This window comes from Drosophila mojavensis, unplaced genomic scaffold (assembly GCF_018153725.1).
Source record: "Drosophila mojavensis isolate 15081-1352.22 unplaced genomic scaffold, ASM1815372v1 contig_74, whole genome shotgun sequence".
In the NCBI taxonomy this organism is placed as follows: domain Eukaryota; kingdom Metazoa; phylum Arthropoda; class Insecta; order Diptera; family Drosophilidae; genus Drosophila; species Drosophila mojavensis.
In genome coordinates this window covers 1,480,601-1,507,148 of record NW_025318899.1, presented here as the reverse complement: position 1 = coordinate 1,507,148, position 26,548 = coordinate 1,480,601, and the positions used below count along the sequence as shown (strand labels likewise).

General features: G+C 42.1%; 9 protein-coding genes and 2 non-coding genes across 22 annotated transcripts; 5 read left to right on the top strand and 6 right to left on the bottom strand.

Moving 5' to 3' along the window:
- Positions 1–10: 10 nt before the first annotated feature.
- LOC6586510 (transmembrane protein 60) lies at positions 11–585 on the top strand. The gene has a single exon (XM_002012085.4). It carries the CDS (start codon positions 114–116, stop codon positions 507–509), a length of 396 nt encoding a protein of 131 aa, XP_002012121.1. The 5' UTR covers positions 11–113; the 3' UTR covers positions 510–585.
- On the bottom strand, positions 520–2,120 carry LOC6586509. The gene has a single exon (XM_002012084.4). It carries the CDS (start codon positions 1,993–1,995, stop codon positions 601–603), a length of 1,395 nt encoding a protein of 464 aa, XP_002012120.2. The 5' UTR covers positions 1,996–2,120; the 3' UTR covers positions 520–600.
- A 250-nt stretch (positions 2,121–2,370) lies between these two features.
- On the top strand, positions 2,371–3,145 carry LOC6586508 (protein brother). The gene has a single exon (XM_002012083.4). The coding sequence runs from the start codon at positions 2,377–2,379 to the stop codon at positions 3,040–3,042; it is 666 nt and encodes a 221-aa protein (XP_002012119.2). The 5' UTR covers positions 2,371–2,376; the 3' UTR covers positions 3,043–3,145.
- A 486-nt stretch (positions 3,146–3,631) lies between these two features.
- LOC6586507 (novel acetylcholine receptor chaperone) lies at positions 3,632–7,418 on the top strand. The gene is made up of 3 exons (XM_002012082.4): positions 3,632–4,297; positions 6,497–6,635; positions 6,706–7,418. Exons 1-3 carry the CDS (start codon positions 4,178–4,180, stop codon positions 6,927–6,929), a joined length of 483 nt encoding a protein of 160 aa, XP_002012118.1. The 5' UTR covers positions 3,632–4,177; the 3' UTR covers positions 6,930–7,418.
- Positions 7,310–8,845, bottom strand: LOC6586506 (vacuolar protein sorting-associated protein VTA1 homolog). Its single transcript, XM_002012081.4, has 4 exons — positions 8,634–8,845; positions 8,496–8,557; positions 8,265–8,415; positions 7,310–8,208 (listed from the first exon to the last, which is right to left on the bottom strand). The coding sequence occupies exons 1-4, from the start codon at positions 8,741–8,743 to the stop codon at positions 7,617–7,619; spliced, it is 915 nt and encodes a 304-aa protein (XP_002012117.1). The 5' UTR covers positions 8,744–8,845; the 3' UTR covers positions 7,310–7,616.
- Positions 8,846–8,894: 49 nt separating this feature from the next.
- LOC6586505 (peroxisomal membrane protein 2) lies at positions 8,895–10,043 on the top strand. Of its 2 annotated transcripts, none has more exons than XM_002012080.4 (4): positions 8,895–8,980; positions 9,083–9,181; positions 9,245–9,503; positions 9,566–10,043. In XM_002012080.4, exons 2-4 carry the CDS (start codon positions 9,093–9,095, stop codon positions 9,788–9,790), a joined length of 573 nt encoding a protein of 190 aa, XP_002012116.1. In that variant the 5' UTR covers positions 8,895–8,980; positions 9,083–9,092; the 3' UTR covers positions 9,791–10,043. The 2 variants fall into 2 exon arrangements, with proteins under 2 accessions (XP_002012116.1, XP_043865473.1); XM_044009538.1 differs by having other exon boundaries at positions 8,959–8,980; positions 9,086–9,181.
- Positions 10,037–23,037, bottom strand: LOC6586503 (serine/arginine repetitive matrix protein 2). 11 transcript variants are annotated; one of them, XM_015160385.3, is made up of 10 exons: positions 22,691–23,037; positions 21,622–21,725; positions 19,044–19,746; positions 18,542–18,940; positions 18,411–18,473; positions 16,768–16,906; positions 15,132–15,202; positions 11,972–15,070; positions 11,692–11,901; positions 10,037–10,597 (listed from the first exon to the last, which is right to left on the bottom strand). In XM_015160385.3, exons 1-10 carry the CDS (start codon positions 22,927–22,929, stop codon positions 10,399–10,401), a joined length of 5,226 nt encoding a protein of 1,741 aa, XP_015015871.2. In that variant the 5' UTR covers positions 22,930–23,037; the 3' UTR covers positions 10,037–10,398. The 11 variants fall into 11 exon arrangements, 10 of the variants coding, with proteins under 10 accessions (XP_015015871.2, XP_015015873.2, XP_002012114.2 ...); XM_015160387.3 differs by lacking the exon at positions 19,044–19,746 and adding an exon at positions 15,544–15,573 and having other exon boundaries at positions 21,624–21,725; positions 22,691–23,035; XM_002012078.4 differs by lacking the exon at positions 19,044–19,746 and having other exon boundaries at positions 11,972–12,162; positions 13,297–15,070; positions 21,624–21,725; positions 22,691–23,034.
- An 86-nt stretch (positions 23,038–23,123) lies between these two features.
- LOC6586502 (telomere length and silencing protein 1 homolog) lies at positions 23,124–24,387 on the top strand. The gene is made up of 3 exons (XM_002012077.4): positions 23,124–23,343; positions 23,401–24,020; positions 24,092–24,387. Exons 1-3 carry the CDS (start codon positions 23,219–23,221, stop codon positions 24,247–24,249), a joined length of 903 nt encoding a protein of 300 aa, XP_002012113.1. The 5' UTR covers positions 23,124–23,218; the 3' UTR covers positions 24,250–24,387.
- Positions 24,388–24,416: 29 nt separating this feature from the next.
- On the bottom strand, positions 24,417–24,510 carry LOC6586501. Its single transcript, XR_047781.2, has one exon. It is a non-coding gene; the product is annotated as a small nucleolar RNA Me28S-Am2634 (small nucleolar RNA).
- Positions 24,511–24,652: 142 nt separating this feature from the next.
- Positions 24,653–24,745, bottom strand: LOC6586500. The gene has a single exon (XR_047780.2). It is a non-coding gene; the product is annotated as a small nucleolar RNA Me28S-Am2634 (small nucleolar RNA).
- Positions 24,746–24,973: 228 nt separating this feature from the next.
- LOC6586498 (60S ribosomal protein L23a) lies at positions 24,974–26,466 on the bottom strand. Its single transcript, XM_002012076.3, has 3 exons — positions 26,358–26,466; positions 25,586–25,989; positions 24,974–25,526 (listed from the first exon to the last, which is right to left on the bottom strand). Exons 1-3 carry the CDS (start codon positions 26,386–26,388, stop codon positions 25,137–25,139), a joined length of 825 nt encoding a protein of 274 aa, XP_002012112.1. The 5' UTR covers positions 26,389–26,466; the 3' UTR covers positions 24,974–25,136.
- Between the last annotated feature and the right edge of the window lie 82 nt (positions 26,467–26,548).

The window sequence follows — 26,548 nt, the reverse complement described above, 5'->3', positions numbered from 1 at the left end:
ATATCGGTACCCCATCGCTACCAATCGATATCACAAACATACTTCGTTACGATATTCGCTCACTTGTTTACAATTTCGGTGTTTATAAAATGTAAAAGTTCAATTAAAGCAAAATGACACTGGCACACCGCGCGCTTTTCACATGGTTTATAGTTTTAGTGTTCCTTATACTGCTCTGCTTAAGACTAGATCCACGCACAACCTGGAATTGGTTTGTCACCTTCACACCACTCTGGTTCTTCGACTGCATTCTTATAATTTACGTACTCATCAAATTTATACGCAAATGGCGTAATTTGAATCGCCTTACTGACCTGCTCTCTCTCTACAAATGGAACATTGTGGGTGTGTGGCTGACGATAACTTCTCAGGTGATGATTTGCATTACCCTGGAGTATCCACAACAGATACCCATCTATGTGACCATGGCGCCTCTGATGTTGCTCCTCTGCACTGCCATCGTCTATGTGGGTGGAAAGCTGAGAAAGCGCGAAGGCTGGCTCCATTAAACAACAACTATTTATGTATTTATGTATATATTAAGTCTAATTGTAATTCATATTAAAAAGAAATGAAATCCAGAAATGCAAAGCGAGTTCATTAAAATCCGTATTTGCTTTGTGTGGCCCGACGTGTCTGCCTATTGGCCGACCACATGGCTTGCAGTTCAGCTTCGTTCGCCTTCGCCTTGTGTGCCAGGTATGTGATTTGATGTTTACGTCTTGTGCCCGCCACTGGCTCCTCGTCTGTCAGCACGCCCGTTGGCTGGTATGTGGTGGCCGAGGCCAGAGCTGTACGCATCCATTCCTCACGATCCGGCATCACTTGATCGCCGACTATGTCAATCACTTGCATTTCCTTCACCTCCTTACGTCGCCTCTTAGCATTCTTGCCCACGAGTGCGTCCATGGCCTCAGCATTCAATTGCTGATGGTAGCGTTTCTGCGCATGTTGCAACTGCTCCGATTCCACTTGCATCGCCTCCTCCTCAATTGCCTTGCGTTCTTCTACCTCCGTCAAATACTTGTCGCTAGCCTCTTTCATTTTGGCTGCTCGCTTGGCCACCAAGGCGCTAATCTCGTTGCTGCTCACCTCTGGCAGTTGCTCTTCGCTGTTCAGTGAGAAAAAGTCACCAGAATTGGCTACCTCCTCCTCATCCTCGCTGTCACTTACGCTCACCAGCGAGACAGCTGGCTTGGAAGACTTGGATGGCTTTCCAGACGGGGCTTTAAGTCCATCGACGCCTTCGGTATTGTGAGCAGCGCGTCTTTGTTTAACAGTATCTGGTACGAAAGCTGGCGAGGCACTAACTCTTGGAACATTTTTGCTCGGCTGTGGAGCAGGCTCGTCTTTACTTGCTGGCTTCGCTGCCACAGGCTCTGTTTTTCTGGCGAAATCCCGCTCAGATTTAGCTTGTGGTAAAATGCTCAGCAAGCCGCAACCTTTTGTAGACTTGAGTTGTGGTTGTTTGTTCTTCAGCTTCTCTGCCATTTCCTTGTCCACATCGGCATAATCTCTGAGAGATGGTATACTAATTTTAACGCGTTCCCTGGTCACAGCTGGCGGTGGTTTTTCCAATGCTTCGCTACCTGCAGGAATTGCCTTTTTGTGCAAGAACTCATCGTCCACTTCTTCGATAATGGCGGTTACCTTTGCTGCAGCCCTTGGCATGGGCAGCTTGGCAAAGGCCTGCGTCACTTGATCATCCACCTTTTCCTGCTGCGGATTTGGGTCAGCAGCTGCTTTTGGCTTAGGCAGGCTGAGATGTAACCGACCCGTAGTGTTCGCTTTCAACTCCTGTAAGGACACTTCTTGAGGTATATAGTCATCGTCGTCGTCATCACTAATATGTCCATTGCTCACAGTTGCCTTTACTTCTGGTGCTCCATTCTGTGTCGCAGCGCTTGGCTTTATTAGTTGTACTTGCATAGATGTAGAGTCCTCATCATTATCTGATTCCTCATCACTGCTTGCCGCGTATGCAACCAGAGACATAGTTTCTGATCCTTTTTAAAGTGAACCTTACAAAATTTGTTTGAATAAAATCCAAATTTCTTGATGTGCGTTGTGAATGTTTTCAATAAAACATATCAGCTGTTCGTGTACATGGAACACCCTGTGGCGAATAATAATCGCAGTGCAATAAAACGGTATGGCAATGCCAAAAATGCTTTTTTCTGTTAAGATTTAAAAATATCAGCTAGCGACTTTTTTCAAGCATAGATTTTATTGGTAAGAGTTATAATTGAACACCTGGCAACAGGTACAGGTACACTATATGATGACTGCAGCTGCTAGCCATAATCATAAAAATTTGAAAAGTCAGGTAGCTATAGCTGAAGCGTAACCATATATATAAGGTTTCTGAACTCACCAATGATCAGTATGAATTTACGTCTCGAACTGTTAAGGGATCAGAAAATGCATCATCATCCGCACCAGTTGCCACCCTATGAAGCAATGGGACTCTATGAGCAACCCAAGCCGCGCTTCATATTCAAAATGCCACGCGTTGTACCGAATCAAAAGTCCAAATACGAATCGGATGAGCTCTTCCGGCGACTGAGCCGAGAGAGCGAGGTGCGATACACAGGCTACCGGGGACGCGCCATAGACGAGCGTCGGATGCGTTTCGTCACTGACTGTCGCAAGGGCTACGCTGAGCTCTCGTTTGTCCCAACGGGCACCAATCTGCAGCTCTACTTCAATGCCAATCACAATCCCTACGCCCAGGAACAGGAGTGCGATTTCGACAAGGAACACGGAAAGGTGCACTTGCGCTCCAATTTCATTATGAATGGCGTTTGTGTGCGCTTCCGTGGCTGGTTGGATCTGGAGCGATTAGACGGCGTTGCCTGCCTGGATTTCGATGAAGGTCGCGCCCTACAGGAGGATGCCCAGCTGGCGGAACAGATCGAGAGCTACAATCAACGCATGGCTGACTCGAAACGTATGTATACACCGCCACAAGAGGCGATGCTACGTGGTCCTGGACCTGGTCCCGGTCCCGGTCCAGTTCCAGGAGCTCCAATGGGGTGGTGAAACTAGCTTGGACTTGATTTTATGAATTCTTTAGGTTTACTATAGCATTTACGTTTAAAGTCTTAGTTTATATTGATCGGAAATAAAATGTCATGAAAAAGAATTATTAAAGTGTTGTATCAAGACCAAATCCTCATCTGCATGAGAATCACAGAGTTCTATATACTTAGTTCAATTTAATCTGAACTCTTCTAACTTTTTTCTTTGAGTGTTTTTTGAGTTGCTTTGCAGCCCTGTTGCCATTGTTTCATAAGGGTTGTTACACGGGGTCTTTGGCCTTAATTACACCTCGCAACTTCCCAAGGGGGGAACCACCCCAAAAAAAAAAAACTCGTTCCAGCTGCGAGTTGACTCTGCTTCACACTTTCCCTCTCTTGTTCGTTCGCTCTCTCACACTCTCTCTCTTTTTCACTTATGAATAACAACCCAACAGCCCAACAGCCCACTCTTCCCTTTCTCTCTCTATCGCTCTCATTTTGATCTCGTTTGGCATTTGTGAGAGCGACAGAGAGGGCGAGAGCGGGAGCATATTGATTTTCTGGCACTCGGCCTTTTGGGATGCTGCTGATAGAAATTTTGCAACTGGTCGATTTTGTTTTTCAGTCTCAGTTTAAGTAGCAATTCGAACGCGTCTGTGCGTCCACACGAAGCAAACGAAAACTGCCTAGGGAAAGCGAGCAAAAATTGTTTATAGAAAATTATACATACCACACAAAGTGTTTTCGCCCAAACATTCAAATTTTGAATTTCATATAACTTTGGGTTTTGTTTTTGTGTGTTTCGCTGTGCTTTGTCCGTCGTGGTCGAGTAAGAAGCTGCGACGTGCGCTAAATTTAGCGACCGGTGTATTATAGGGTGATGTATGCTATATGAATTCGAGTCCCAGTATCATCTGGCCACGCCTCCACGCCGCCGCCAACAGCCAGCCGTCAGCCGCCGCCTCTTCTCGCTCTCGCACGAGAAGCGCGCCCCAAATTTGTGATTTCAAAATAGTATTCATACAAATTATGTGCTCAACCCAGCGAGCAATCCAATAACAACAACAACAACAAGATATTATAATAATTAGTAAATATTATAGACAGTTGGGCTTTTAGTGTCTGTGAGTGATTTAAAGTCAAGCACTATAAACAAAATGCCAGCCTCGAATACGATTGTGCTCAAGAGTTTGTCCATATTGCTGGGCCTGTTTTTCATATTTGTGGGCACGCTGAAGCTGACGCCGCATATTAGCAAGGATCTCTACAAGGATCTGGTAAGGATGAAAAATCAATATATACATATATAACTATATGTATACGCGGTTATATCACATTGTTTACCTTGAGTCGGCATTTCGGGAGCGGCAGCTCTTATCGATTTTTCATGCCGAGCTGAAACGGAATTTAACCACCAAAACATATCCTCGTTCATGTATAACGGGTTTCTTATATAACTGGGTCAGCTTTGTAGCAGTGGGCTGAGCGGAGAGTTTAAATAATAAATAAGTTGTCTAAGCAAATGAGTTTTGTTTGACTAAGAGATACGAGCTCTGGTACAGGATAGTATTAGGCGTTACTATGAGATATGCTTTAGCGTTTTTGTATGCTAATTTGAAATAGACAAACTGTAAGCTGTTATTATTATACAATTTTTGGGTTTACGTTAATAGCTGAATTTCCTAATCAAAATTGGGACTTCATTCTACTAACTAGATCTAGATCAGTATAAGTCATGATTTAGTACAGTGACAACATTCTTATAAATATAACAGATTATTTTTAATGATTTTTATTAAAAAATGTTGAAAAGTTTATTAAGTCAGCTGTAGCCATAATTTTAGCCAAAAATATAATTGAAATACTCAGGAAATATTACGGAAATTCTTTAAATGATGACAGACTAATAGAATCGTCTAGCTGCACCATTGAACTCGACCTCATCAATGCCAGGCGGCTGGCCTTCATGAAAACTTTTTTGAAAACGCAACGATCTTCAGGAATATTTAGATATATGTATATATAGAAATATATATGTAGCTATATCTCACAGAAATAAGTTTTTATCAGCCAAACACTTTGTAGTTGTGTTCATAATAGGTAGATGACGCCAAAACTGGACCACATTTTTAGCTATACTTATAAATATGTATGTCTTCTAACACTCTGGACACAAATGATGTATTTGAATACCCTATCTCCATTGAAAATGGGAATTTAGAGTATGACTCTGTTGCAGAAATGTATGTAACAGGCGGAAGAAGGTATGATATTTAATCGACGAGCTGAGTCCATATATGAATATATAACTATACTCCTCTATAGATATTAGACTAGATCATACTCCTTCAGATTAGCTGCATAGGTTCCGGTGTTCATTTTTGATGATTATATATGGATATATGTATGTATACAATAAACGGAAAGTCATTGTAATAGCAGCGCTGCTCAGGCTTCAGGGTATCTCTTAGTCGAGCACGACCCACTAGAGCAGTCTTACTTGTTTCACATGTAATCATGGAAATTAGCAAGCATCACAATGCGTAGGCGTTCGTTTTTGTTGTGTAAATAAATTTGCAGTTCACGTGCTTATATATATGTGTATGTATGTTTGTATATGTATTTGTATGTATATATGTATAGCTACATAAAATATAGAAACAATAAGCATTAATGTGATTTGCTCTTCTTTTGTTTACAAGTCTCTTAAAAAAGAAAACAAATTCTAGGTTTTATATTAGGGAATTTTTGAAAATATACAAAATTAAATATATACAAACACATATGTATGTACATAATTTGTATTGTATACTATATAAAGTAATTTGCTGTGGTATTTGGCTTACAGCACGTTTTGTATTTGATTTGTTGTTGTTATTCTTGTTGTTCTTTTGGTATGGTATTTGATTTGCAACGCTTTTCAATTTATAGCCCAAGCGCAGCTGTTGTTGTTATTGTTTTTGTTGTTGCAATGGTTTAGCCTTTTTAATTACACCTTCGTGTTGAGAGCCGCAAATGGCGAATGCCAAACAAAATAAAATGAAATAAATTCAAATAGAAATTGAAATTGCGAGTGTGTATGACAAACAACATTTGGGTTTGCAACTTACAACAAGAAATCGGCTAAACTGAATGAATGTGCCTGTGTATATGTGAGTGTATGTATGTATGTGCGTATGTGCGTATGTGCTTGTACTTGGCAAATGAGTTCTGGCTAAGTGAGCTCGTCATTTAATAGCAAGTGCCAAAGTGAGGATTGATGTTCGAACTATTTGCGTAAGCAGAATATATGATAAATGAATAAAGTGTATATCCAGGATATATAGTAGATACAGTAAGCTGAGCAAATTAGTGCTGGCCAAGTGGGAGATATAAAAGAACTTGAATATATTAGTATTAAGATCTGAATCTCTCAGCCTACCCTCGCCTTGCAAATCTAATTTAATTTTCGTTTTCCATTTCACTTACCCATGCAGCGCACAGAATACGTGAAATATGCCAAGGTATTTCCGTTGACGGCTATGTTTGGCATTAAGATACCCTCGAAATGGTATCGACGCACCGTTGGCATCTTGGAGATTGTGTGCGGCCTGGCCATGGCACTAATACCCTATCGTAAGTAGAGGAAATAGTACGCCTTACCAATATGAAACATTTGAAACATTTCGACCTATCTCATCCGCAGACAAGATCAAGAATGTGGCGAATGTGCTGCTGCTGCTGCTCATGCTGCTGGGCATCTACCAGCATTGGATGGTCAGTGATCCCTTCGAGCGTTCCGGACCGGCGCTGGTGTTCACATTCATGTTGGGCGGCCGATTGGTCGTCTGGTATCAGACCAGTCGCAAGGAGGCCGCTGACCTGTCGGCCGTCAATGCTCCGCAAGCGAATGGGCTCAAGCAGGAGTAGATAATGCCACGGATAACTAGATTTTTGATCGTATATATAGTCGGAATCATTAATTCAACTCATAGACGCACTTGTAAACAGCTTTCTTTTAGCACAATTAGTTGAAATTTTTCGAGCTCAATTGGCGACCTTAATACATAACATATAATACAAGCTATTAACGAAACAACTCTCATTTATAGTTATAAATTAAATCAAATTTTTTATATAGAATAAAACAAAATTGAAACGATTCTTTTTCACTTTGGTGCCAAAGAATACACAGAAATACATACTCGTATATATATAAATAATATACATAAACAAATTGCGAAAAGTGTTCAAGTTATAAATATTAATAAACGAGTTATAGTATAGCTATAAAAAGACAAAGACCAGAATCCCTTTGCAATACGGCACTCATGTTGTAGTTGTCGCGGCCATCAACATTTTAGCAACAATTTTAATAAATTTTTGAATAACTCATATTCATACATATACATATACATATATATAATGCTGTTTTAAACTATTATTCAACATCAGTCGTCGTGTTATAGTTTTTCTTTCTATTTTACGTCCAATAAGCATGGCCAGCAAATTCTTCAGAGATTATTAATTATGTGGTTTCAACGGTGCACGTGCTCCAAGCTTTAACTGTGTGGATGTGTGTGTTTGTGTGTGGGGTTAGTGTATTTTTAGGGTATCTTATTCAGCGCCAGTGGTGAGCAGCTTCAATGCCTTCTGCAGATTCTCAATTGCTGTCTTCACATCATCATAATTGAGGGCGCTGCCTGCGTACTTGCAATACTTCTGGGCGGTAATCATTTGATCGGGAGTTATATGAACTGGCACAGCCGGCTGGAAAATTGCGGCATTCGGTTGAGCGGGAGGCACGTATGGCTCAAAGCCACCTGGTTTCTCCTCCTCCACTGGCGGACTGGGCAATTTGTTCGGATTATTTAAAACCTCCTCGACTGTGGGAGGTGTTGTTTGTGGAGCTGGCGAGGAGGGCTCGACGTTGTCCGATTGCGCGTCAGTAGATGGCTCTTCGGGAGCTGTCACATTGGTACCGGCTTCATCCTTGACACCAGCCGGACTTTCGCCATTTAGCTCTGCAGACTCGTCATCTGGAAAGGGTCCGGGTATGGGAGTCTCGCCGTTCTTCAGACAGTTGTGAATGTATGCAGCCTTGTACTTGGCGTATTTACGATTGTGAAGCGCCTCCTCGCTGAGCTCTCCAAAGGTCAGTAATATGTCGTAGAGAACACCACTGGAATAATATGCCTTCACGACGTTCCTGTCAATATAAAGAGATTAATGTGACAAATTCATATAAATTGAGCTTCCACTTACTTGCCAAAGTTCTCCTCGCGATCCTGCTTGTCGGCATATAGAAATAGTTTTAGAGCATAGTTCTCAATGTGCGCCTGGGCAGCTATATCGTTGGTTATTGCCTCGTTATCTGCATGCGTCTTCTTCATCTGCTCCAACCAGTCCATAATAGCTGAGAGCCCAATCAAAACAAATAAAATAGATGAGTCATCGGTGCAAAAGAATCATATAATATAATCTCTGTGCGCTTACCTAACAGCAATTGAGTCTCCTCTGCGCTCTGAGATGACGCCTTTAAGCCAATTTGCAGCGCACTTTAGAATTAATTAACAAAAACATTTTGCTTATGCGAAATTTACTGGCAGGGAAACCCATCGCGCATCTACTTACTAGAGCCTTGCCCAGTAGGCTATGACAATGTCACGCGAATCATGCTCCTGGGCCAGCTTCAGAAAGTGCTGTATGGACTTCAATGAGTTCGGACATGGGGGAAACTCCATCTTTGACGTGCACAATAAAATTCTATCCAATAAATTTCTAAGCTATTTCTTTGAACGCAGTAAAAAGATTATTGTGAATGAGAGTGTTGTCAGAAAGACTTATTGAAAGCTGTGTGACCAGCTATGTTATTTTTAAATTTGCTGTAAACATGTGTGGTGACACTGGCAGGGCTGCAAGAGAAAAATAAATTCAGGTGAGGGAATCGCTCAGTCTTTAAACGCCGTTTCTATCAAGTGGTTAGTAGCACGTTACCCTATAGATGTTATCAAGAATAAGCGGCGTACTTTGCACTTTGGCCTGCTCCTAAAATATAACTTATAATTGCATTTATCCTTTAGCAGCCGCATCATGGCACTCTCAAAGCCACTTTATTCGCTCTTCGGCAGCTATTTGGAGCAGCTTTTCAATCATCCAGTGCGAACGAAATCCTTAACAGCGTAAATATTGATGGAGCTATCTTAAACGGGATTAACTAATCTAAAGAATTTAATTGCCTGCAGCTGCTGCTTGGCCACCACGGCAAATGTTACCGCTCAGCGTTTGGCGGGCGCAAAGAAACTCAACCAACAAAGCCTCTTCGCTTATGGTCTATTCGGCCTGATCTTTGGAGGCAGTGTGCCGCATTACTTCTATCAGACGGTGGAGCGCTTGTTAAGCCATGATTTTCGTTTCAGAAAATTCTTTATATTCCTCTTCGAGCGCTTAGGCTATGCGCCGCTCTATCAGTTGCTCTCGCTATATTTCCTATCGATCTTCGAGGTAAGTTTTGAAGTTAAGGGAGATGGATAAGACTTAAATAATATACATATGTTGTCTTGCAGGGCAACTCGCACAGCACAGCTGTTAAGAATCTGGAGAAACTCTATTGGCCCGTATTGCGCGCCAATTGGCAATATCTGTCGGTGTTCGTCTATTTGAATATTGCCTATGTGCCGCCCATGTTCCGTTCCATTAGCATGGGCATCATTTCCTTCATCTGGGTGGTGTTCCTGGCACAGAAGCGACGTCGCTTCCAGGAGAAACAAGCAGCTGCCAAGTCCACATAAACGCAACTGCCAACTGTTTATCTAAATATATATCTGTGTCTTTATCTGCGCCCCAAAGGTTCTCAAGCGGGAATAACTTTGTTGTTTTATATATGAATTGTGTTTGCTTATATATCTGTGAGTGTTTGTGAGTGTGTGTGAGCGTGTATGTGAGAACTCGAGGGTTGGTCTTATCATCTGTGAAATTCAAGCTGAAAACCTTAATAATTTTTAATACTTTTTTATGTAAAATAAACAATGTTTGCATTTGAAATGGCAACAAATAATTTTATTTAAAAACGAAGCTTAGAAACTAGCAAATAATTTGAGTATATTCGATTATAATTAAAATCAATGATCGTCTCTACAATATTGTTTAGCTACTGAGAATCGCAAAAAGGAAAATCCTTTACAGCTTAGTCTTAAGGGCATGTATCTAAAGGAAAACAAATCTTATACTGCACAACAATTAGCCTAGACATATTATGTAAAGATTTCTATAAATTGTTGCTTGCATATTGCGACTAGAGATGTTTGACTAGTTGAGATTTACTTAGAGTAGGCGGGGGATTCCCCCTTCTTTTGCTTTACAGTTCGCCGCATATTTTGCGCAGCGAATCGGTTAACACTCAAAAGGCAATCGCCGAAGGACTCCGACTATTGTGCATTGGTGTGCCAGCCATGGGTGAGCCCGGCGAGCTGCCGCGGCTGAAGCAACTGGAGCAGCAGCTGGAAGCATCGTTATCCACATGCTCATCGCCGTCGCCGTTATTCATGCCCTCCCCAGACGCCTTGTGGTGGTGATAGGGTATAGGTCGCTTGCGAGCGCTGCAAAATAACAAGTTTCCCGAGATTAGATAGAGTCGAATAATCGCGATTCCGCTACAACAAAATAAAAACCGCAAAAACTTACCAAAAAAACAGAAAATCATTTCAATCAATTGAAATCATAAACTAAATCCTTTAAAAGAAAATCAAATAATATACAATTTGGCATTGATATAATTTATTTTTGTGCTGCATGTGCTTGAGCTAGTTGGAGAAGTAATTACAATTATAATCAAAATTGAACAAAGCACATCAAATAAAGTAAGCTACACATACGGAATATACATTGAGAGAAATATATATGTAAATGATAATTCCTGAGTTAGCTGTAAGAAAAGAAAATTATTAAAAAGAAATCAAATCAAATCAAATGAAGTCAGGTAAATCAGGTGCTCTATAAAATTGGAAATGAAAATGCAACTGAAGCTGGATAACCTGGCTAACGTCTCGAGCTGCGTGGCGAGCGACGGCTACAAAAAAATTAAATTAATTTAATCAAATTAAAATCAAATAGACACAAAGAATATAAAGTGAACCTTGCAGAGTAGGCAAGCAAACAAAAATGATGATATAATATGTATAATAATGGTTATAATGCTAAAAATATAAAATAAAATAATAATAAAATATATTGAGATTTGGAACTCTCTCTCAGATAAGAGAGATGGACCGACTTGGGCACATAAACTTTGCATATATATATATATGTACATTATGGGATCTGCCATGCCTTTTGTGCAGGCAATTAAAACGACTATTCTTTTGCTATATCTTTTTATCAATAAGCCTCTGGGGAGACCCTCAACAATGCTGAAATTTTATCAAATTAAAATGATTTGAAATAGAAACGGACGGGCGGAAAGATATGGCTATATATACACTCTATATATGTATACAAGATAAATGGACATAGACAGAGACAGGTATGCAGAGTTCGAGTTATATATAAGATATATCTTATACACAAGACTATAGTCTCAATATATATGCATAACACAATATAGTTAAGAACTTATACAAATTATATCACTCTGCAAGGTTCATAAAACTAAATGGAACTGAAAGAAGGAAACATGTGCATTAGCGGCTTCTACCTCGTAATGCGACGCCTGTCTAGAAAACTAGGCGAGCCACGACGTCTGGGTATGGATGGTGAGCGTGAGCCGGTTTGTGATGAGCCCGAGCCGCTGCTCGAAGAGCTGCCGGAGCTGCTTCTTGACGAGCCGCTGGAGCGTGATGAATGCGAGCCGGAACGGGATCTAGAGCTGCACGAGCCGCTGCGACTGCTCGATGAGCTATAGCGACTGGATACATATAGAGGGAGAGCGAGAGATTAGGTAATCATCCAAGGCTTTCTATTTGAGGACAACTTACGATCGGGAGCGACTGCTGGAACGATGATGCCGGCTGTTGCTCGTGCGTCGCTTGCTGCGACTGTGATCGCTGCGACGCGAACGGCTGCGACTGCGTCGGGCGGCGCTCTCCGCTGCTGCCACCGTTGCTGTCGACACCTTGGAGACGATGGCATCCACCAGAGTGCTGTCGGCGAGTGCGGCGACTAAGGGCTGTGGATCGTGAATTTTGAAGGGTTTTATAACAATTTTCGGTTTCTGTTGCGGATTATGATGATGATAGCTAATACTATTGGCCGCCACCGCAGCGGCCGCTGCAGCCGCATTGAAGCTGATGCCGCCAGTGCCGCGCCCATGCTGAGCCGGATGGCCGAGCACGGCCAAACCAGCTGCAGCTGCCGCAGCCGCAGCAGCGCCGGCGCCACTGCCACCCAATGACAAGAGACCACCACCATGTCGCCCATGATGATGATGATGATGCACATGATGGCCACCAGCGGCGGCGGCTGCCAGCAGCGCATGTTGTGGCCCATGGCCATAAATATTGGGATTGTACATGCTAAGACTACGCGTTAGATGGTGCTGCTGCTGATCCCGCCGGCTGAGCAACGGCTGCAAGCCACCGTTGCTGCCGCTGTTGTTGCCGTGGCTGTTGTGCTGGTTCTTGCAGATGTTATAGTGCGTGGCGGTCAGCAGGGGCCCGTGGTTGAGCCGGTTCGTTGTGCGATTGTAGGTGCCGGGCGTGCCGGCCAGAAAGGGCAGCGCATTGTTGTTGGGATTGTTGCTAGCATGATTAGTATGAGAAACACCGCCGGGATTGAGAGGAACACCACCACCACCACCACCACATACATGGCTATTGTTATTGTTATGGTTAGTATTGTGTCTACTGTTGGGATTGTTATTCAGCGTGCGATTATGAAAGATGCGCTTCGTCTGTGGATGTTGTTGGGGTCTGTGATTGAATTTGGCTATTGTTGCTGTTGTCGTTGTTGCTGGTGTTGCTGCTAACGTTGGGTTAATTATTGCAGTTGCAGTTGCTGTTGTTGCTGCTATTGCCGTCGGATTGGCTGGGCTCTTGGCACCACCGTTGGCCGCCATTTGGGGCGCTTTGCTAATTGGCGGCGTACGCGGCTCAGCTGCTGTCGCAGGAGGCGGCGGCGTTGTTGTCGTTATCGTTGTTGTTGTTAGAATCGTAGTTGATGTGGTTGTTGTTGTTGTTGTTGTTATTGTTGGCATTGTCAGTGGGTTATTAATCAAAGCGGTCACATTGTTAGCAACAAGAAATTCACTTAGCGAGTTACGTTTGGTGGTGGCCAGCACCACATTGTTAGTATCGCCACTTACTTCGCTGCCAGCGTCCGCGTCCTTGGCATCGCCGTTCTTTTCCAATGTTTTCATCTTCTGCTTGGCCTTGGCCGCAATGCCCGACTTGAGCTGCTCGAGCATGCGCAGCTCCTGCTGCTCCTCGCGCTCGCGCTTCGACTGCTGATAATCCTCTAGAGCTGCAGCGCTCATCTCTGTCTCCTCCTCGGCGCCATCGTCGCTCTGGGCACGCAGGCGGACGATGGGCGTGGGCTTCGTGTCTTTTGACTTGGACAGCTGCCGCTTTTTGTCCTGCAGAATGTCCTGATAGCGCTCGGGATTGCGCTCAGCCGGGGAATAGCGCAGCTCTGAGGAGCTGGAACTTTCGGAGCGACGTTTGATCTGTCTGGGACTTGGCGTACTGCCCTTGACCTTGACCTTATCCTTCTCCTTTTTGGGTGCCTTCGACTTGGTGGGCGTGCCCCAGCGTTCGCGCTTCATGTGGCTGCTCTTGGACTGCTCGCGCTGCCTTGGGCTGTTTGGCTCGCGCTTCACCTGCTCGGGCGTCTGGCTGCGGCGCCGCTTTCTCGGCGTGGGCGTGCCTGGCTCGCTGTGGGAGGAACTGCCACTGGAGCTGGACGAGGACGAGGAGCTCGAGCTGGACGCTGCGCGTTTGCGCTTCGTCTGCTCAAGTGCCACCATCACCGACTTGGTGCCCAGTATGTCGTTCACAGTATCCTCGGCGGCCTTGAAGGGATTGAAAGCGGGCGCTGACGCCGTCTTCTTCGATGCGTCCGGCGAGCGAGTCCGTTGCTTACTAACTAGCGCGGGCGAAGGTGTGCGCTGCCTTTTATGCGATCGGGAACGCGAGCGGGAATGACGACCACCACCTCGTTTCGCCCGAGAGGCTGAGCGACGCTCGCGTCTACGATCTTTGCCGTGCTCTTTGACTGCTTCGCCCGAGCGCTGGTTGGACTTGGGACGCTCTTTGGAGAGCTGTCGCTCCTTTGAGCGCAGTCGCTCTCTCGAACGGTGCCGATCTTTGGAGCGGGCACGTTCCTTTGATCGTTGCCGTTCTCTTTCCCTTGACCGTTGTCGCTCCCTCTCCGTCGAGCGCTGTCGCTCTTTCGACCGCGGCCTGTCCTTTGATCTTTGTCTCTCTTTGGAGCGCACTCTCTCCTTTGATCTCTGCCGCTCCTTGGAACGTGCCCTCTCTTTTGATCTGAGTCTCTCCTTGGAGCGCACTCTCTCCTTTGATCTCTGCCGCTCCTTGGAACGTGCCCTCTCTTTTGATCTGAGTCTCTCCTTGGAGCGCACTCTCTCCTTGGATCTAAGTCTCTCTTTAGAGCGCTGTCTCTCCTTTGATCTCTGTCGCTCTTTGGACCGTTGCCTTTCCTTTGGACGCTGTCGCTCCTTTGATTGCTGACGCTCTTTAGACTTATGTCGCTCCATGGATCGTGCTCTGTCCTTTGACTTGAGGCGCTCCTTGGAACGCTGACGCTCCTTTGATCTATGTCTCTCATTGCGCCTTGCATCCTTCGAGCGCTGTCGCTCTCTCGAGCCTAACCTCTGCTTGGAACGCTCGCGCTGTCGCTCCTTGGAGCGTGTTGGCTTCTCAGTCTCTCGCCGCGGCGGCGTTCGCGTCGATTTATCTCGCTTTTCCCGGCGACTGTCCGTCGAGGAGTCATTGCGACGCGACTTCTTGTCCTTGCGCCGCTCGGTCGAGCGACCGCGAACGGGATTCTCTGCAGGTGTGTCATTATCCTCGGCAGCTGCGCGAGATTTGCTCGACTTCTTGTCCTTGCGCTCAGGCGAACTGTCAAGGATGAGGCACAATCAATGAAGGATTTGGCTAGACAATGTAGTTTTCGACTTACTTGGAACGTGCCGAATCCGTGGAGCTGGCACGTGCTCGCTGCTTCTTCTTGAGCTTCTTCTCGCGCTTCTTCTGCATAACAAAAGAGGAGGAATTGTTAATAAAAACGGAGCAGAAACTGTGAAGCGTCTAAGCCTTAGCATTGATATTTATTTATTTAAATATGTGTGTATATAAACACAGTTATTTTCATTCGGTATGATCATGATGGGCATGATGTATGAAATTGGGTATATCTCATGATGAATTCTCGCTTTGATTTGATGATAATTGAAAGCGGGCTGAAAAACATTTTTTCGTATTTTTTTTTTTTTTTTTTTTGGATAGATATACACAAGAGAGTGTTGACGCTATTCTATATAGAAATATATATTTATATGTTAGAAAGAAAACAGACAAATGAAAGTACTTACAAAACTACAAGAGAGCCTTTGAAAGCTATCCTATATTAATGAAGCGCCAAGGGTTTTCATAAACAAAATATAAATTTTCTTTTTCGTTTTTCTTTGGAATTTTTACTTATACAAATTTTAAATGGTTGGAATTTTGTGGATACTACATAATAATTCAGATAAGTTAAGCAAACAGAACAGAAAGGAAAACATAAGTAAGAATTGAAGTCGGCTAATACCGACTGCAGAATACTCGTTCACGGGCCAGAGGGAGTCTGCTTTAACTAAACTCTCAATTGTGGGAATTCTACATAGACGAGGGCTCCAAATCTCCAGTCGGTAAACAGAAGGACCATAAAGACGTACATAGCCCAAAACTAATATGCTCTTCCCATTTCGTGAACGGGCATACAAATAAGTACAATTTTTAAAGATTCACTATGCACAAAAGAAATTTATTGGAGTTATATAAATATTATTTGTGCAGAGCTCTATTTTGATATTGATCGATCGACTAGCTATACGAAATCAAAAGGAAAATTTACAAATTAAAAAGTTTCAAATGAAAATAAGTTAATACTAGTTTTTGTGTATGCGTTTTGAAGCCTTTTTGTTTTTACCTTTTACAATATTTTTGTGGGGTGATTTTATTATATTTGATTTCTTTTATTGTTTTTTGTTTCTTTTTTTCTAATTAATTTTTGGTATGCTTTAATGGTTTTCATAGAGTTTATAGATTGTTAATTATTTTTTATTTTTTGGTGGAAAAAAGAAGTAAATAAGCGAAGAGAAGAAATGGCGTATGTTTAATATTTGGATGAACAATTTGAAACAACGAAAAAAACGATAAAATCAATCGAGTTATTATCATCGTATATATCATGTAACGTATATAAGGCATAGTATATATGTGTACAATATATACCATATGTAGAGAGAGAAACAATTATATTCATTTAGACATAATGTTAGATTACACTAGAATAGTTTCATCAAATGATTCTTTACATAAAAGTTAGGTAGAGAGAATGTTATATATATGTATATATAGTATATTATATGGCAATTAGTAATGCATAGAGTGGAGATTGGTTAAGAGAAAAAGTTATGATATCTTTAAGATTAGCACAGCTCATGCACTCCCCAGGCAATCGAACTGGACACCTTTTGTCAGCTGTCCAGCCTTTTTCTCAGTTCTCTCTTTTATCGAATAGGGTTTTAGTAGGGTTTTGCTGTTGGTTTTACCTTCTCCTTCTTGGCTTTCTTGCGTGCACTTTTTAGCTCACGCTCGGCATCGCTGCTGGCCGCCTCCTCCTCGTCGCTGTCGTTGCTATCGCTGCCGCTGTATTTGCGCTTGCGAGATTTCTTCGACTTTTTCGACTTACTGCAAATAGAATGTTTAAAAATACACAAATTAGTTTTTTTTTTGTTTTGTTTAAATAATAGAGAATGTTTTAACTAGAATTTTGTCCAGAGACTGGGCACCCCAAATGGGAGCTGGCAGCAATAACTTGAAGAATGTGATTTTTTTTTCTTTTGGGGGGTTTTAAAGAGTTTTGATTAACTTGTGGTTTTTTAGTGCTTTACCTTCATCGATTAAACTGCTCAAAATTGCATTGTCTTAATAAATAGTAGTAGGTTAATTAATAATAATAGAAAGAAAGATGAGAAAGTAATACGCTTTTAATTGTTGTCAAAAACACAGTATTTTTGGTACCTTAACAAACGAGACTGTACTTAAACTTTGTGTGTGTGAGTGTATGTGTATGGGTGTGTATGTGTGTGTGTATGGGTGTATGTGTATTCAGTATACGAAGGCGACAACAACCAACAAGCATGGCGAATCTGTGTTGACTTTAGAGTTTTATCCATCTGGATATTAACACTAACCAGAGAACAGAGTGATATTAAACAACCTTGAGCAATTGAAAATAATATTAGTAGTGATGGCTTTCTAGTGCTCAATCTCAGTTTCTTTACATTTCTCTGTAGTCTCACGTTCACATTCACATTCACTAAGCCACAGAAAACTCTCCGAATTTAACTGTATATTCGAAATTCAGAATAGAATTGAAAATCGAATATATGTAATCCTCCAAGTCTCAATATTCGCCATACTTTTGGAACGCGCCTCGTATATGGATATGATATATGAAATAGCAAACAAATTTTGTAACACAATACAATTTTATATAGAATAAACGAATTTTTTTACTTACCACAAGCTGAATAAGAACAAATGTGAACGAAATGTGTGTGTGTGCGTGTGTGTGGGTGGGGGAGAAAGTGTGTGTGTGTGTGTGCTTAGAGATAGATAGAGTTAGAGATAGAGATATAGAGAGATAGTTACAGAGACAGCCCATAGCAACCCTACGTTGTCAGGCCAAATAAAACGAGGCTTTGAGCGCATATGATTAACAAAGTATATTAATAATACTTTTTCTTTTGTCATTTTGAAACATTTCATTTTGTTTATAAACTAAGTTATATTATGTGTGTGTGTGTGTGAGTGTGTGTCCGTGTGTTTGTATATTTGTTTGTTTTTTATTTGTACATAACTTTTCGCTTCTTTTTACTTTCTTTCTCATATGAATCCCTTTTTGGTTTGAATTATTTTGTTGTTGTTTAAAAATGCAATGTAAAAAAAGGAGTAGAGACGAAAAACACAAAATGTATATTAAGCAGTTGTTTTCTTTGTTAATTACAAAAAGTTTCGTGTTCAATTTTTGTTTGTTTTGGCAACAACAACAAGAGAAATTAAAAATAGTTTCAACTTTTACAATATGAAACAGAAAATATATGTTTTTTTTTTTTTAAATAGAAAACTAGTTGAACAGACAGCTACGAGTAGGTTTTCTTTTTTTTTTCGATTTCTGCCGAGCTCTTACCTCTCTTTCTTGTGCTTCTTTGACTTTTTCTTCTTATCCTTGCGGCGCTCCGGACTAGCAGAACTGGAAGAGCAAGTGAGATTTAGATATTTCAACATCTTTGATGATGGAGTTGAATCATTTGTGGTTACCTCTCCCTGGCGCGTTTCTTTTTCTTCTTTTTGTCCGATCTGGACACATGGTCGCGCTCATCCCCACTGGCAGCCGCAGCATCTGACTTGCCAGCTCCATCGTCGCGTTCGCGTGAGGGCGTACGCAGCAGCGCATATCGCTTGCCTGTCTCCTTGTCTTTGCCAGCTGCTGCTACAGCTGCGGCCGCCGTTGAAGCCGCTGCTGCTGCTGCCGCAAGGCTTTCGCGCTGCGCGTCCAGCTCCTTTTGCAGCGCCACCGTCTTGGCCAAGTCCTCCTTAGCCTTGCGATCGCAATCAAAGCTGCTGCCCTCCACAAAGTACTCGGATATGTTGAATGCCTCGCGCAATTTGGCGTTCTTCTGCTGCTGTGCCTCGGCAATTTGATGGGTCTCACGCACGCTGCAATAGAAATGGGAGGATGCCATTAGATATCATCATACAAACCCATATCATCTCGTTACTACACTCCTATATAAGCCCCTCTCTCAGCCCATTTGTTTACCTGGCCGCCGCTGCGCTGCCAGCGCCCAGCAGCAGCGTTTGCAGCAACGTGCTAGACGAGTGCTTGAGCAGCTCGAGCAGCGCCGGCAGCGCCTGTCCACCCGTCCCGTTTACATTCTCCGACTGGCGACCTTCTCGTTCCCGGTGTGCCAGCACAGCTGTTCGCTCCACTGGGCACTGCGTCAATTGCGTCACTTGCGTATTCTGGCAGACGCAGGCGCAGTCGCTGTGCGGCTTCTTCGGCTGTGCTGTGCGCCTGTTCTTCTTGGCGCCGCTTGCCAAAACCGGCCGCAATGGCTTGAACTTCTTGGCCACGGCAGCATAGTTAAGTGCCGCCGCCGATGTCGCCTGTGCCGTGAACTGGAAACTCTCGTATTTGGCTATATACTCGCGATTGTCGTGCTGGAAGTATTGCGCCTTGCATTTCCTGCCACCGACTGTGCCAGCCACACACCCCACAATCGCATTGGGGTTGTTGTTGTTGCTGCTGCTGCTGCAGCTGTGGTTCTTGCTGCCGTTGTTGTTGTTGTTGTTGACGCAGCCGGTTGCGTGTCCTGCGCGTTTACGACGTTTACGCCGCTTCTTTGCCTTGACGACCTGCAGCGTGGCGAAGGCTCTCGTCGTGCTTCTCGCCTCCGAGTTGGACGCGGAGGTCGAGGTGGCTGTGGCCATTGCGGTGGCCGTTGCCGTTGCCGTTGCAGTGGTTGTTGTGGTGTTTGTGTAGATTTCCGAGGAGAGCATTTTGGAGAGTTCTCTTCTTCAGTTGGGGGTTGTTTATTTTTTATTTATTTATATATTTATTTTTGTTAATTTAAGCAGAGCGCGTTTATATTTCAATTTATTTTTATTTCGTTATATAATTTTATCAAAAATTTTTTTTTTTACGAAGATTTTGGAGCATTTCCTCTAATTAGAATTTTTATTTTGTTACATTTTAGTTTGTTTACTTTCCACATTTGTTTTAGGAAGACCGTGGATCATAGATTACTGTTATTATTATTATTTATTTTTATTTATATATATTTTTTATTACAAAAATATTAATCTTTATTCCATAATTTGTAGAGGAAGACAATGGATTGATTAATATATTTTGTTTTATTATATTTATTAATTTATTTATAGTGTTTTTTTTCCACAATTTATTAAGGATTTTTATTAATAGTGCTTTTATTGTATATAAATATATATATTGTATATTTTTTTGTTGGAAGACCGGAGACTTTTTTTTTTATATATTTGCTAGAGTTATTTTCATATAATGAAATTAGAATTTTGTATATATACCTTGTAAAATTTGTGTATATAATTTACTGTTTTATCTTTATGGTTTTTTTTTTTTTTTTTTTTTCAAATTTAGTTCAATATGTTCTTATTTTATTTTTATTTGTTTATAGACACGTTTGTGGATATATTATTTATAAATTTGTTTAATATAAAAATAAATATTTATTTGTTGTATTATATTTAACACTTTGGAAGACGTTGGATTAGCATTTGCTTGAAACTTTCGCTACATTTGCTCTTTAATAAATTTGTTTACTTTGTTGTTTTTATCCAGCATTTGGAAGACGTTGGATTTTCCATATAATATTATATAAAGTTTGGATTTTTAAGTAGATATTTTTCTCGTATTACTCCGCTTGGGCAAACGATTAGCGCCGACTTCAGTTAAAGACTAAATACTAATTTCTAATTACGTGCTAAGTTTGGAAGACTTATTTAGTGATTTGTTGCTTTTGGTTTGGGTATTTGGGTCTTTGGGTGCCGGAGCTCACATTACAGTTTGGTATGGGAGAGCTCAATGCTCCAAACAACAACAGCAACCACTAGAATAAAGACAACGGCGACGACGGAGACGGCGACTTGATAGCTGTTAAGCTCTTGTGGATTGGATGAGCTGGTAGCCACCAGCAGCAGCAGTAGCAGCGTTGCCTGTCCATGGCTATGATGGGCTTAGCTGCACACTTGAGGGGCTGCGCATTGGGCATTGGCGTATCGATTGCATTTTCGCTTAGCCGCATTTTCCTCAATTTGTTTTTTTGTATGTGCCAAATATTGATTTTTCCAGCGCTGCAGCAGCAGCAACATTTTCCAATGCTTTCATGTTTCCTGTCGGCGTCTTTTGTTGTTTTTGCACTAAACTTAACTTTTATTTTAATTTACTATTTATTATTGCTTTTAAGTACTAGTATTAATTTTTTTTTATATTTTTATTATTTGTGTATTTCCTGAGCGCGTTCGCCAAACATTTGGCTTTGGAAGACTTGAAGTGACTGCCGAAAATCTAAATTTCATCTCGGCCGCAGCATTTTCTCTACAACTGGCTGCGTTCTGATTGGCGCCTGGACCAGCGGGTGGGTTGTTTGGTTTGTTGTTCTTGCGCATGTGGGCTTTGGCCCACTGGGCCAGCTGGCTGAGATTTGAGTTGAGTTGGACACGCGACCGGGAAGGCAACTAAGTTGAAGGCTTTATTGATTTGTCCAATGGGTGTGTGTGAGCGCGGCACACAATATTTTGTTTAAATTACATAACTAACTATACTTAAGCTATTATGGAACAACAATTGAGAGCTACTTACGCTACGCGTCCAAATTCATCCTTGGCTAAATCGGTTTTGCCTTGGCCCATTAATTTCTGGCGATATGAATCCACTTGCGACTTTATCTCCTCCGGTGTGCGTCTGCCAATAAACAAGGAAATAATACAGATTTAATTTAATTTAAATTTAATTTCCGAGTGTTACTAAAATACCTTTAAGACTTGAGCATAGATTCAAATTTAATTTATTTCACAGTTTAAATCTAATTTGAATTATTGATTTTTAGCTCGTTCTATATTGTTTATAAATATAACTTTAACGGGTTTTTGTGGTATTTCATAGAGTTTTCCGCTTTATTGTTGAACGCGGATGTGCTCTATTGAAGCAATCTCTACAACTGAAATGCAGTCTTCCACCACCAGCAACGAGTAAGGCCAGACCAGGCTCAGCCTGGGCCGCAGTGAGTGTGCGGCCAATGGAAGAGCGCCAAACTAGAGATGGCCGTTTCACAATACTTGCTACGAAATGTGACGGAAGCGGAAGTCGATTCAATATAAGATCTATGCAAGAACTATCAGTTGAATATATTAAAGGGAATCTAGGGTCATTAATCATAATATTTTCTTTCTTTAAACTGATTTTCATACAATATTATTAAATTTTTCTACGTCAAGTTGTGTATTCCTTTTCGTGTCACGCTGAAAAGCACGACAAGTGCTCAGCTCTCTGTCAGAGCAAAGCTGAGAGGGTGGCTGGGCTGTCAAGGAGCAGAGGCAGTGCTTTTTACGGTGGTGGTGATGGTGGTTGCTGCCATTTACCGCTACTGAGCGCGTATGCGTGCGTGCGCGCTCTCTCACGGCTACCAGGCGCCGAATGTAAACAGCAGCAGCAGTAGCAGTAGCAGGCGGCTGACAGCGGGGAGCGAACGTAAATATTAGCGCATTGGGAGAGAAATGCATGTTGGACCGAATGTGCACAGTGTTGGCCACCGGTGTTATATAACACCGAATATTGCATTACGCATGCAGGAGTCAACTGCTAGAGCTGACTGACTGTGGCAGTGTCTCATTTAACATTGCTTCACATACATATGTATGCAAACTTACCCTTGCTTCTCGAGTATTTCCTCGAATTCAATGCACTTCACTTCGATTTTTCGCTTGCGATCGTGGTCAAGTATCTCCTTGTTAGGAGGCCGATTCAGTTGGGCGTCTAGCTTTTTGGTGTCATCCTCAGCACGATAGTCCTTGTCCTTTTTGCCCGGTCGCACAAATGCCCAATTGCGCTGCACATGTCCATTGGTGCCGGAGCCACGCGGCGTTGTTAATCCAATGCCGTTGTACATGTTGTACCGGCTGTTCGCTCGCTATGTGTAATTTATTTAAACGTTTACTTTTCCGTATGCATCAGCGTTTGGAACGGCGCAGCTGCTCCGCCAAATGTGCAGTTTGCAAACACAAGAAAAATCGATTTTGTCTACCAGGCGACGCCGCTTCCGATGCAACTCTAACTATCGATATATTTGCAAATTTGCGATATCCTATCGATGTTGTAGAAAGAGCACTGAGTATTGTAAACAAATAAACAATTTGGTTTATTTTAGTTTGAAAGCTAATATTTTTACATTTTAAAATATGCAAACTGATGATAATGAAAAAAATGAAGTTGTGGAAGAGCCTACCAAAGTGGTTTTCAAGAAAAAGCCCCGCAAAAATCTGCGACAGCGCAAAAACTCTGATGATGGCGACAATGAGGAACAGTAAATATATTCGTATAAAATATTATAAATATATATATTAATGTCTACTTAAAAAAGGCTCACGCTGGATGAAATCAAGGAGCGACAGCGACTACGTCAACGCCCCAATGGTGTTAGCCTAGTGGGTCTGGCGCTGGGCAAAAAAGTGGCACCGGAGGAGGAGCTGGCCATAAAGGATCCGTTCAATGTGAAAATCGGTGGACTGGTCAACATGCAAACAATAAAATCGGGCAAAATGAAGGAAGTTGATGATGCCTATGACGTGGGTATTGGAACACAGTTCTCTGCTGAAACAAACAAGCGTGACGAAGACGAGGAAATGATGAAATACATTGAGCAAGAACTGCAAAAGCGCAAAGGCGGTGCTGCAGATGAAAATTCCAATGATCGTGACGACCGCGATGCCCACAAATATATGTCACCCGAAGATGCGGCACTTTACGCCCTGCCCGAACATCTGCGGCAATCCTCCTCGCACAGATCTGAAGAAATGTTGTCCAACCAGATGCTCAATGGCATACCCGAAGTGGACCTTGGCATCCAGGCCAAGATACACAACATTGAAGCAACGGAAGAAGCTAAGCAAAAGCTGCTACAGGATGCTAAGAACAAAAAGGATGGGCCCTCACAGTTTGTGCCCACCAATATGGCTGTTAACTTTATGCAACACAACCGCTGTAAGCTGTTACTAAGCTACTGGAATTTCTATTTAAATATATTATATGTATTTTGATTTATTTATCTCCAGTTAAAATCGAGGACAGCAGTGAACAACGCAGGCGCAAGCGTGAGAATAGGGAAGCCGACAACAAATCCGCCAGAAATCAAACGAATCCCAATGGAGTCAAGCGTGCGACAGATGACTATCATTATGACAAGTTTAGAAAACAATTTCGTAGATATTGAAATAAAGTACAAAGTTTTATATATATATATTATACAGTTTATTTAATATTCCGCTTTAATTTGTAATCATAAAGTAATTGTTCAATTCCATGTCCATGTGCTGTAAATAAATAAATAATACTTTTATTAATTGATTAATTTCAAACCATTTTAATTTAATAATTAAAACAAATTTATTCAGTTGAGAAAGTTAATTTCAATGCAACGAATGACTGAAGCTCAATGAGATTCCTACTCAAAGTATCATCAAAATATATTTATAAACTATAGATTGAATTTCTTATATACACACCTTATAAAGTATTAGGAATAAACAGCCGGTCAGCCAGTCAGCATTTAACTGCAATAGAAAACATGATTTCAATTAATTCACATTTATACAAATTTCATAGTTATCAAAGTTTTTGCTGTGTTCAGTTGAGAAATTTAATTTCATTGCAACGAATGACTGAAGCTCAATGAGATTCCTACTCAAATATCATCATCTAAAGGAATCAAAAACAATTATAATTATCTTCTAATACACACCTTATAAGCAGTTTGATAGATCATACCGGAACAAAACTGAAATGAAACAAGAAATCCGAGAATTAGCTGCAAATTTAAAGCTTTTGAGTGTTTATAACTTACCCTTGAAAAAAGATGGATGTATTAGCTTCTGGAACAAATTAGCTGAAATAAATATTTAGGTATTATCTGCTGAAATATTTAGAAATTAAATGAATTTTCTTGTTTTTTGTTGTTTTTATTATACCCAGACACAACATTGAAACGTTCATCCTCGCTCTAGTATTTCTGTCAGCTTAGTTATTATATGTTGTTTAATAGAATGAAAATCCTATTGTGAAAGTGTAAAACGCGATGCACGTTCCCATTTGTTTGCTTGTTTATATGATGCCGATCTTGTTGGCAATATCCAGAGCATCGTAGTCACGCGCCAGGCGCACATAAGCCTTCTTCTGACCATCGGGCCGGATCAGAATGTTAACCTTAGCCACCTTAATGTCGTAGAGCTTGCGCACTGCGGCACGCACGTGGTTCTTGTTGGCGCGCAGATGTGTGAGGAAGACCAAAGTGTTGTTATCCTCGATCTTCTTCATCGCTGCTTCCGTGGTCAACGGGTATTTGATGATGTTGTAAGCATCCATGCGATTCCTGGTGGGCACCGATTTCCTTGGATATTTAGGATTGCGTGGCAGCTTCAACGTTGTGGGACGACGGAAGTGCACATTGGTGCGAACCTTGCGAGTGCGTGTGCCGAAGGCGCCTTTGATGATCTGTAGAGGAATCGCTTTAGTATTCATGTTTCAGACGCAAACTAATTGAGGACGCTTACCTTGGTCTGAACCTTCTTGGCAGTCAACAAGGCAACAGCCTTAGCCTTGGCAGTACCCTTAGCGGGCTTAGCGCCAGCCTTGCCAACGGGCTTCTTGCCCTTGGAAGCAGCACGTGCCTTGGCGGAGAGCTTAGCCAGCACAGACTGGGGCTTCTTGCCAGCGGCCACTTTCTTCTTCAGATCCTTGGCTTTTGGCTTGGTGACTGGCTTCTTCAGGGCGGGCTTCTTAGCAGCGGCAGCAGCTGGCTTCTTGGCAGCACCAGCAGCAGTTGCGGGCTTCTTAGCGGGCGCAGCTGCCTTTTTGGCCGCAGCTGGCTTGGCTGCAGACCCTGCCTCCTTCTTGGCACCAGCAGGTGCCGCCGCAGCGGCCTTCTTCTGCTCTGGCTTCTTATCGCCAGGCTTTGCTGTAATTATAAATCAACAAAAAATTAGCACTAGTAAACAGTACTGCAAAAAGTTGGGTTAAGTACGAGCACACAACGCTAAAGCAAGTGGACACAATATTTTTACTAACAAATGCACTTAATTAGAAAATCGAATGACTAAATCATTTAAATTTAGCACTTGTCATCTTCTTGACCATTGTTTTTAATGGTGAGTCGCAGCCACACCGCACGTGGCGCAAATATGGCGACACATTTTGTGTATATTTTGCGTTAAATTTGTAATTAAACACATTTCCACATGCTGCATTGCATTCAGCTTGCTTTGACTTTGAATTAGGTGACAAAACCACATATTTTCGATATAATTTTATATGAAAAATCCTTACCGGATTTCTCGGTTGGCTTTTTAGGTGGCATTTCTACGAGAAAAAGAAATGAAAAGGAAAACTAAGGGGCATTTGACAAAGCAGCGGAAGCAGTTTTTGACAGTAGTGTGGCCAGATGGGTGGCAAGTGGCAACGCTCAAAAGTTAAGTATGTTAAATGGCAACGCTAGTAAGCGTGCTTTTCAAACCATG

Coding starts and splice junctions, on each gene's coding strand:
- LOC6586509 (XM_002012084.4), bottom strand. CDS start 1,995: ATGTCTCTGGTTGCATACGCGGCAAGCAGTGATGAGGAATCAGATAAT.
- LOC6586508 (XM_002012083.4), top strand. CDS start 2,377: ATGATCAGTATGAATTTACGTCTCGAACTGTTAAGGGATCAGAAAATG.
- LOC6586507 (XM_002012082.4), top strand. CDS start 4,178: ATGCCAGCCTCGAATACGATTGTGCTCAAGAGTTTGTCCATATTGCTG. Junction 4,298..6,496: donor AGGATCTCTACAAGGATCTG/GTAAGGATGAAA, acceptor TTACCCATGCAG/CGCACAGAATACGTGAAATA. Junction 6,636..6,705: donor CATGGCACTAATACCCTATC/GTAAGTAGAGGA, acceptor TCTCATCCGCAG/ACAAGATCAAGAATGTGGCG.
- LOC6586505 (XM_002012080.4), top strand. CDS start 9,093: ATGGCACTCTCAAAGCCACTTTATTCGCTCTTCGGCAGCTATTTGGAG. Junction 9,182..9,244: donor CGAACGAAATCCTTAACAGC/GTAAATATTGAT, acceptor AATTGCCTGCAG/CTGCTGCTTGGCCACCACGG. Junction 9,504..9,565: donor ATTTCCTATCGATCTTCGAG/GTAAGTTTTGAA, acceptor GTTGTCTTGCAG/GGCAACTCGCACAGCACAGC.
- LOC6586498 (XM_002012076.3), bottom strand. CDS start 26,388: ATGCCACCTAAAAAGCCAACCGAGAAATCCG. Junction 25,990..26,357: donor AAAGCCAACCGAGAAATCCG/GTAAGGATTTTT, acceptor TTATAATTACAG/CAAAGCCTGGCGATAAGAAG. Junction 25,527..25,585: donor CCAAGAAGGTTCAGACCAAG/GTAAGCGTCCTC, acceptor ATTCCTCTACAG/ATCATCAAAGGCGCCTTCGG.
- LOC6586510 (XM_002012085.4), top strand. CDS start 114: ATGACACTGGCACACCGCGCGCTTTTCACATGGTTTATAGTTTTAGTG.
- LOC6586506 (XM_002012081.4), bottom strand. CDS start 8,743: ATGGAGTTTCCCCCATGTCCGAACTCATTGAAGTCCATACAGCACTTT. Junction 8,416..8,495: donor GGAGACTCAATTGCTGTTAG/GTAAGCGCACAG, acceptor TTGGGCTCTCAG/CTATTATGGACTGGTTGGAG. Junction 8,209..8,264: donor CGCGAGGAGAACTTTGGCAA/GTAAGTGGAAGC, acceptor TTATATTGACAG/GAACGTCGTGAAGGCATATT.
- LOC6586502 (XM_002012077.4), top strand. CDS start 23,219: ATGCAAACTGATGATAATGAAAAAAATGAAGTTGTGGAAGAGCCTACC. Junction 23,344..23,400: donor GATGGCGACAATGAGGAACA/GTAAATATATTC, acceptor TACTTAAAAAAG/GCTCACGCTGGATGAAATCA. Junction 24,021..24,091: donor CTTTATGCAACACAACCGCT/GTAAGCTGTTAC, acceptor ATTTATCTCCAG/TTAAAATCGAGGACAGCAGT.
- LOC6586503 (XM_015160385.3), bottom strand. CDS start 22,929: ATGTACAACGGCATTGGATTAACAACGCCGCGTGGCTCCGGCACCAAT. Junction 19,747..21,621: donor TGAATTTGGACGCGTAGCGT/AAGTAGCTCTCA, acceptor ACACCACAACAA/CCACTGCAACGGCAACGGCA. Junction 15,203..16,767: donor AGAAAGCCAAGAAGGAGAAG/GTAAAACCAACA, acceptor TTTGTTATGCAG/AAGAAGCGCGAGAAGAAGCT.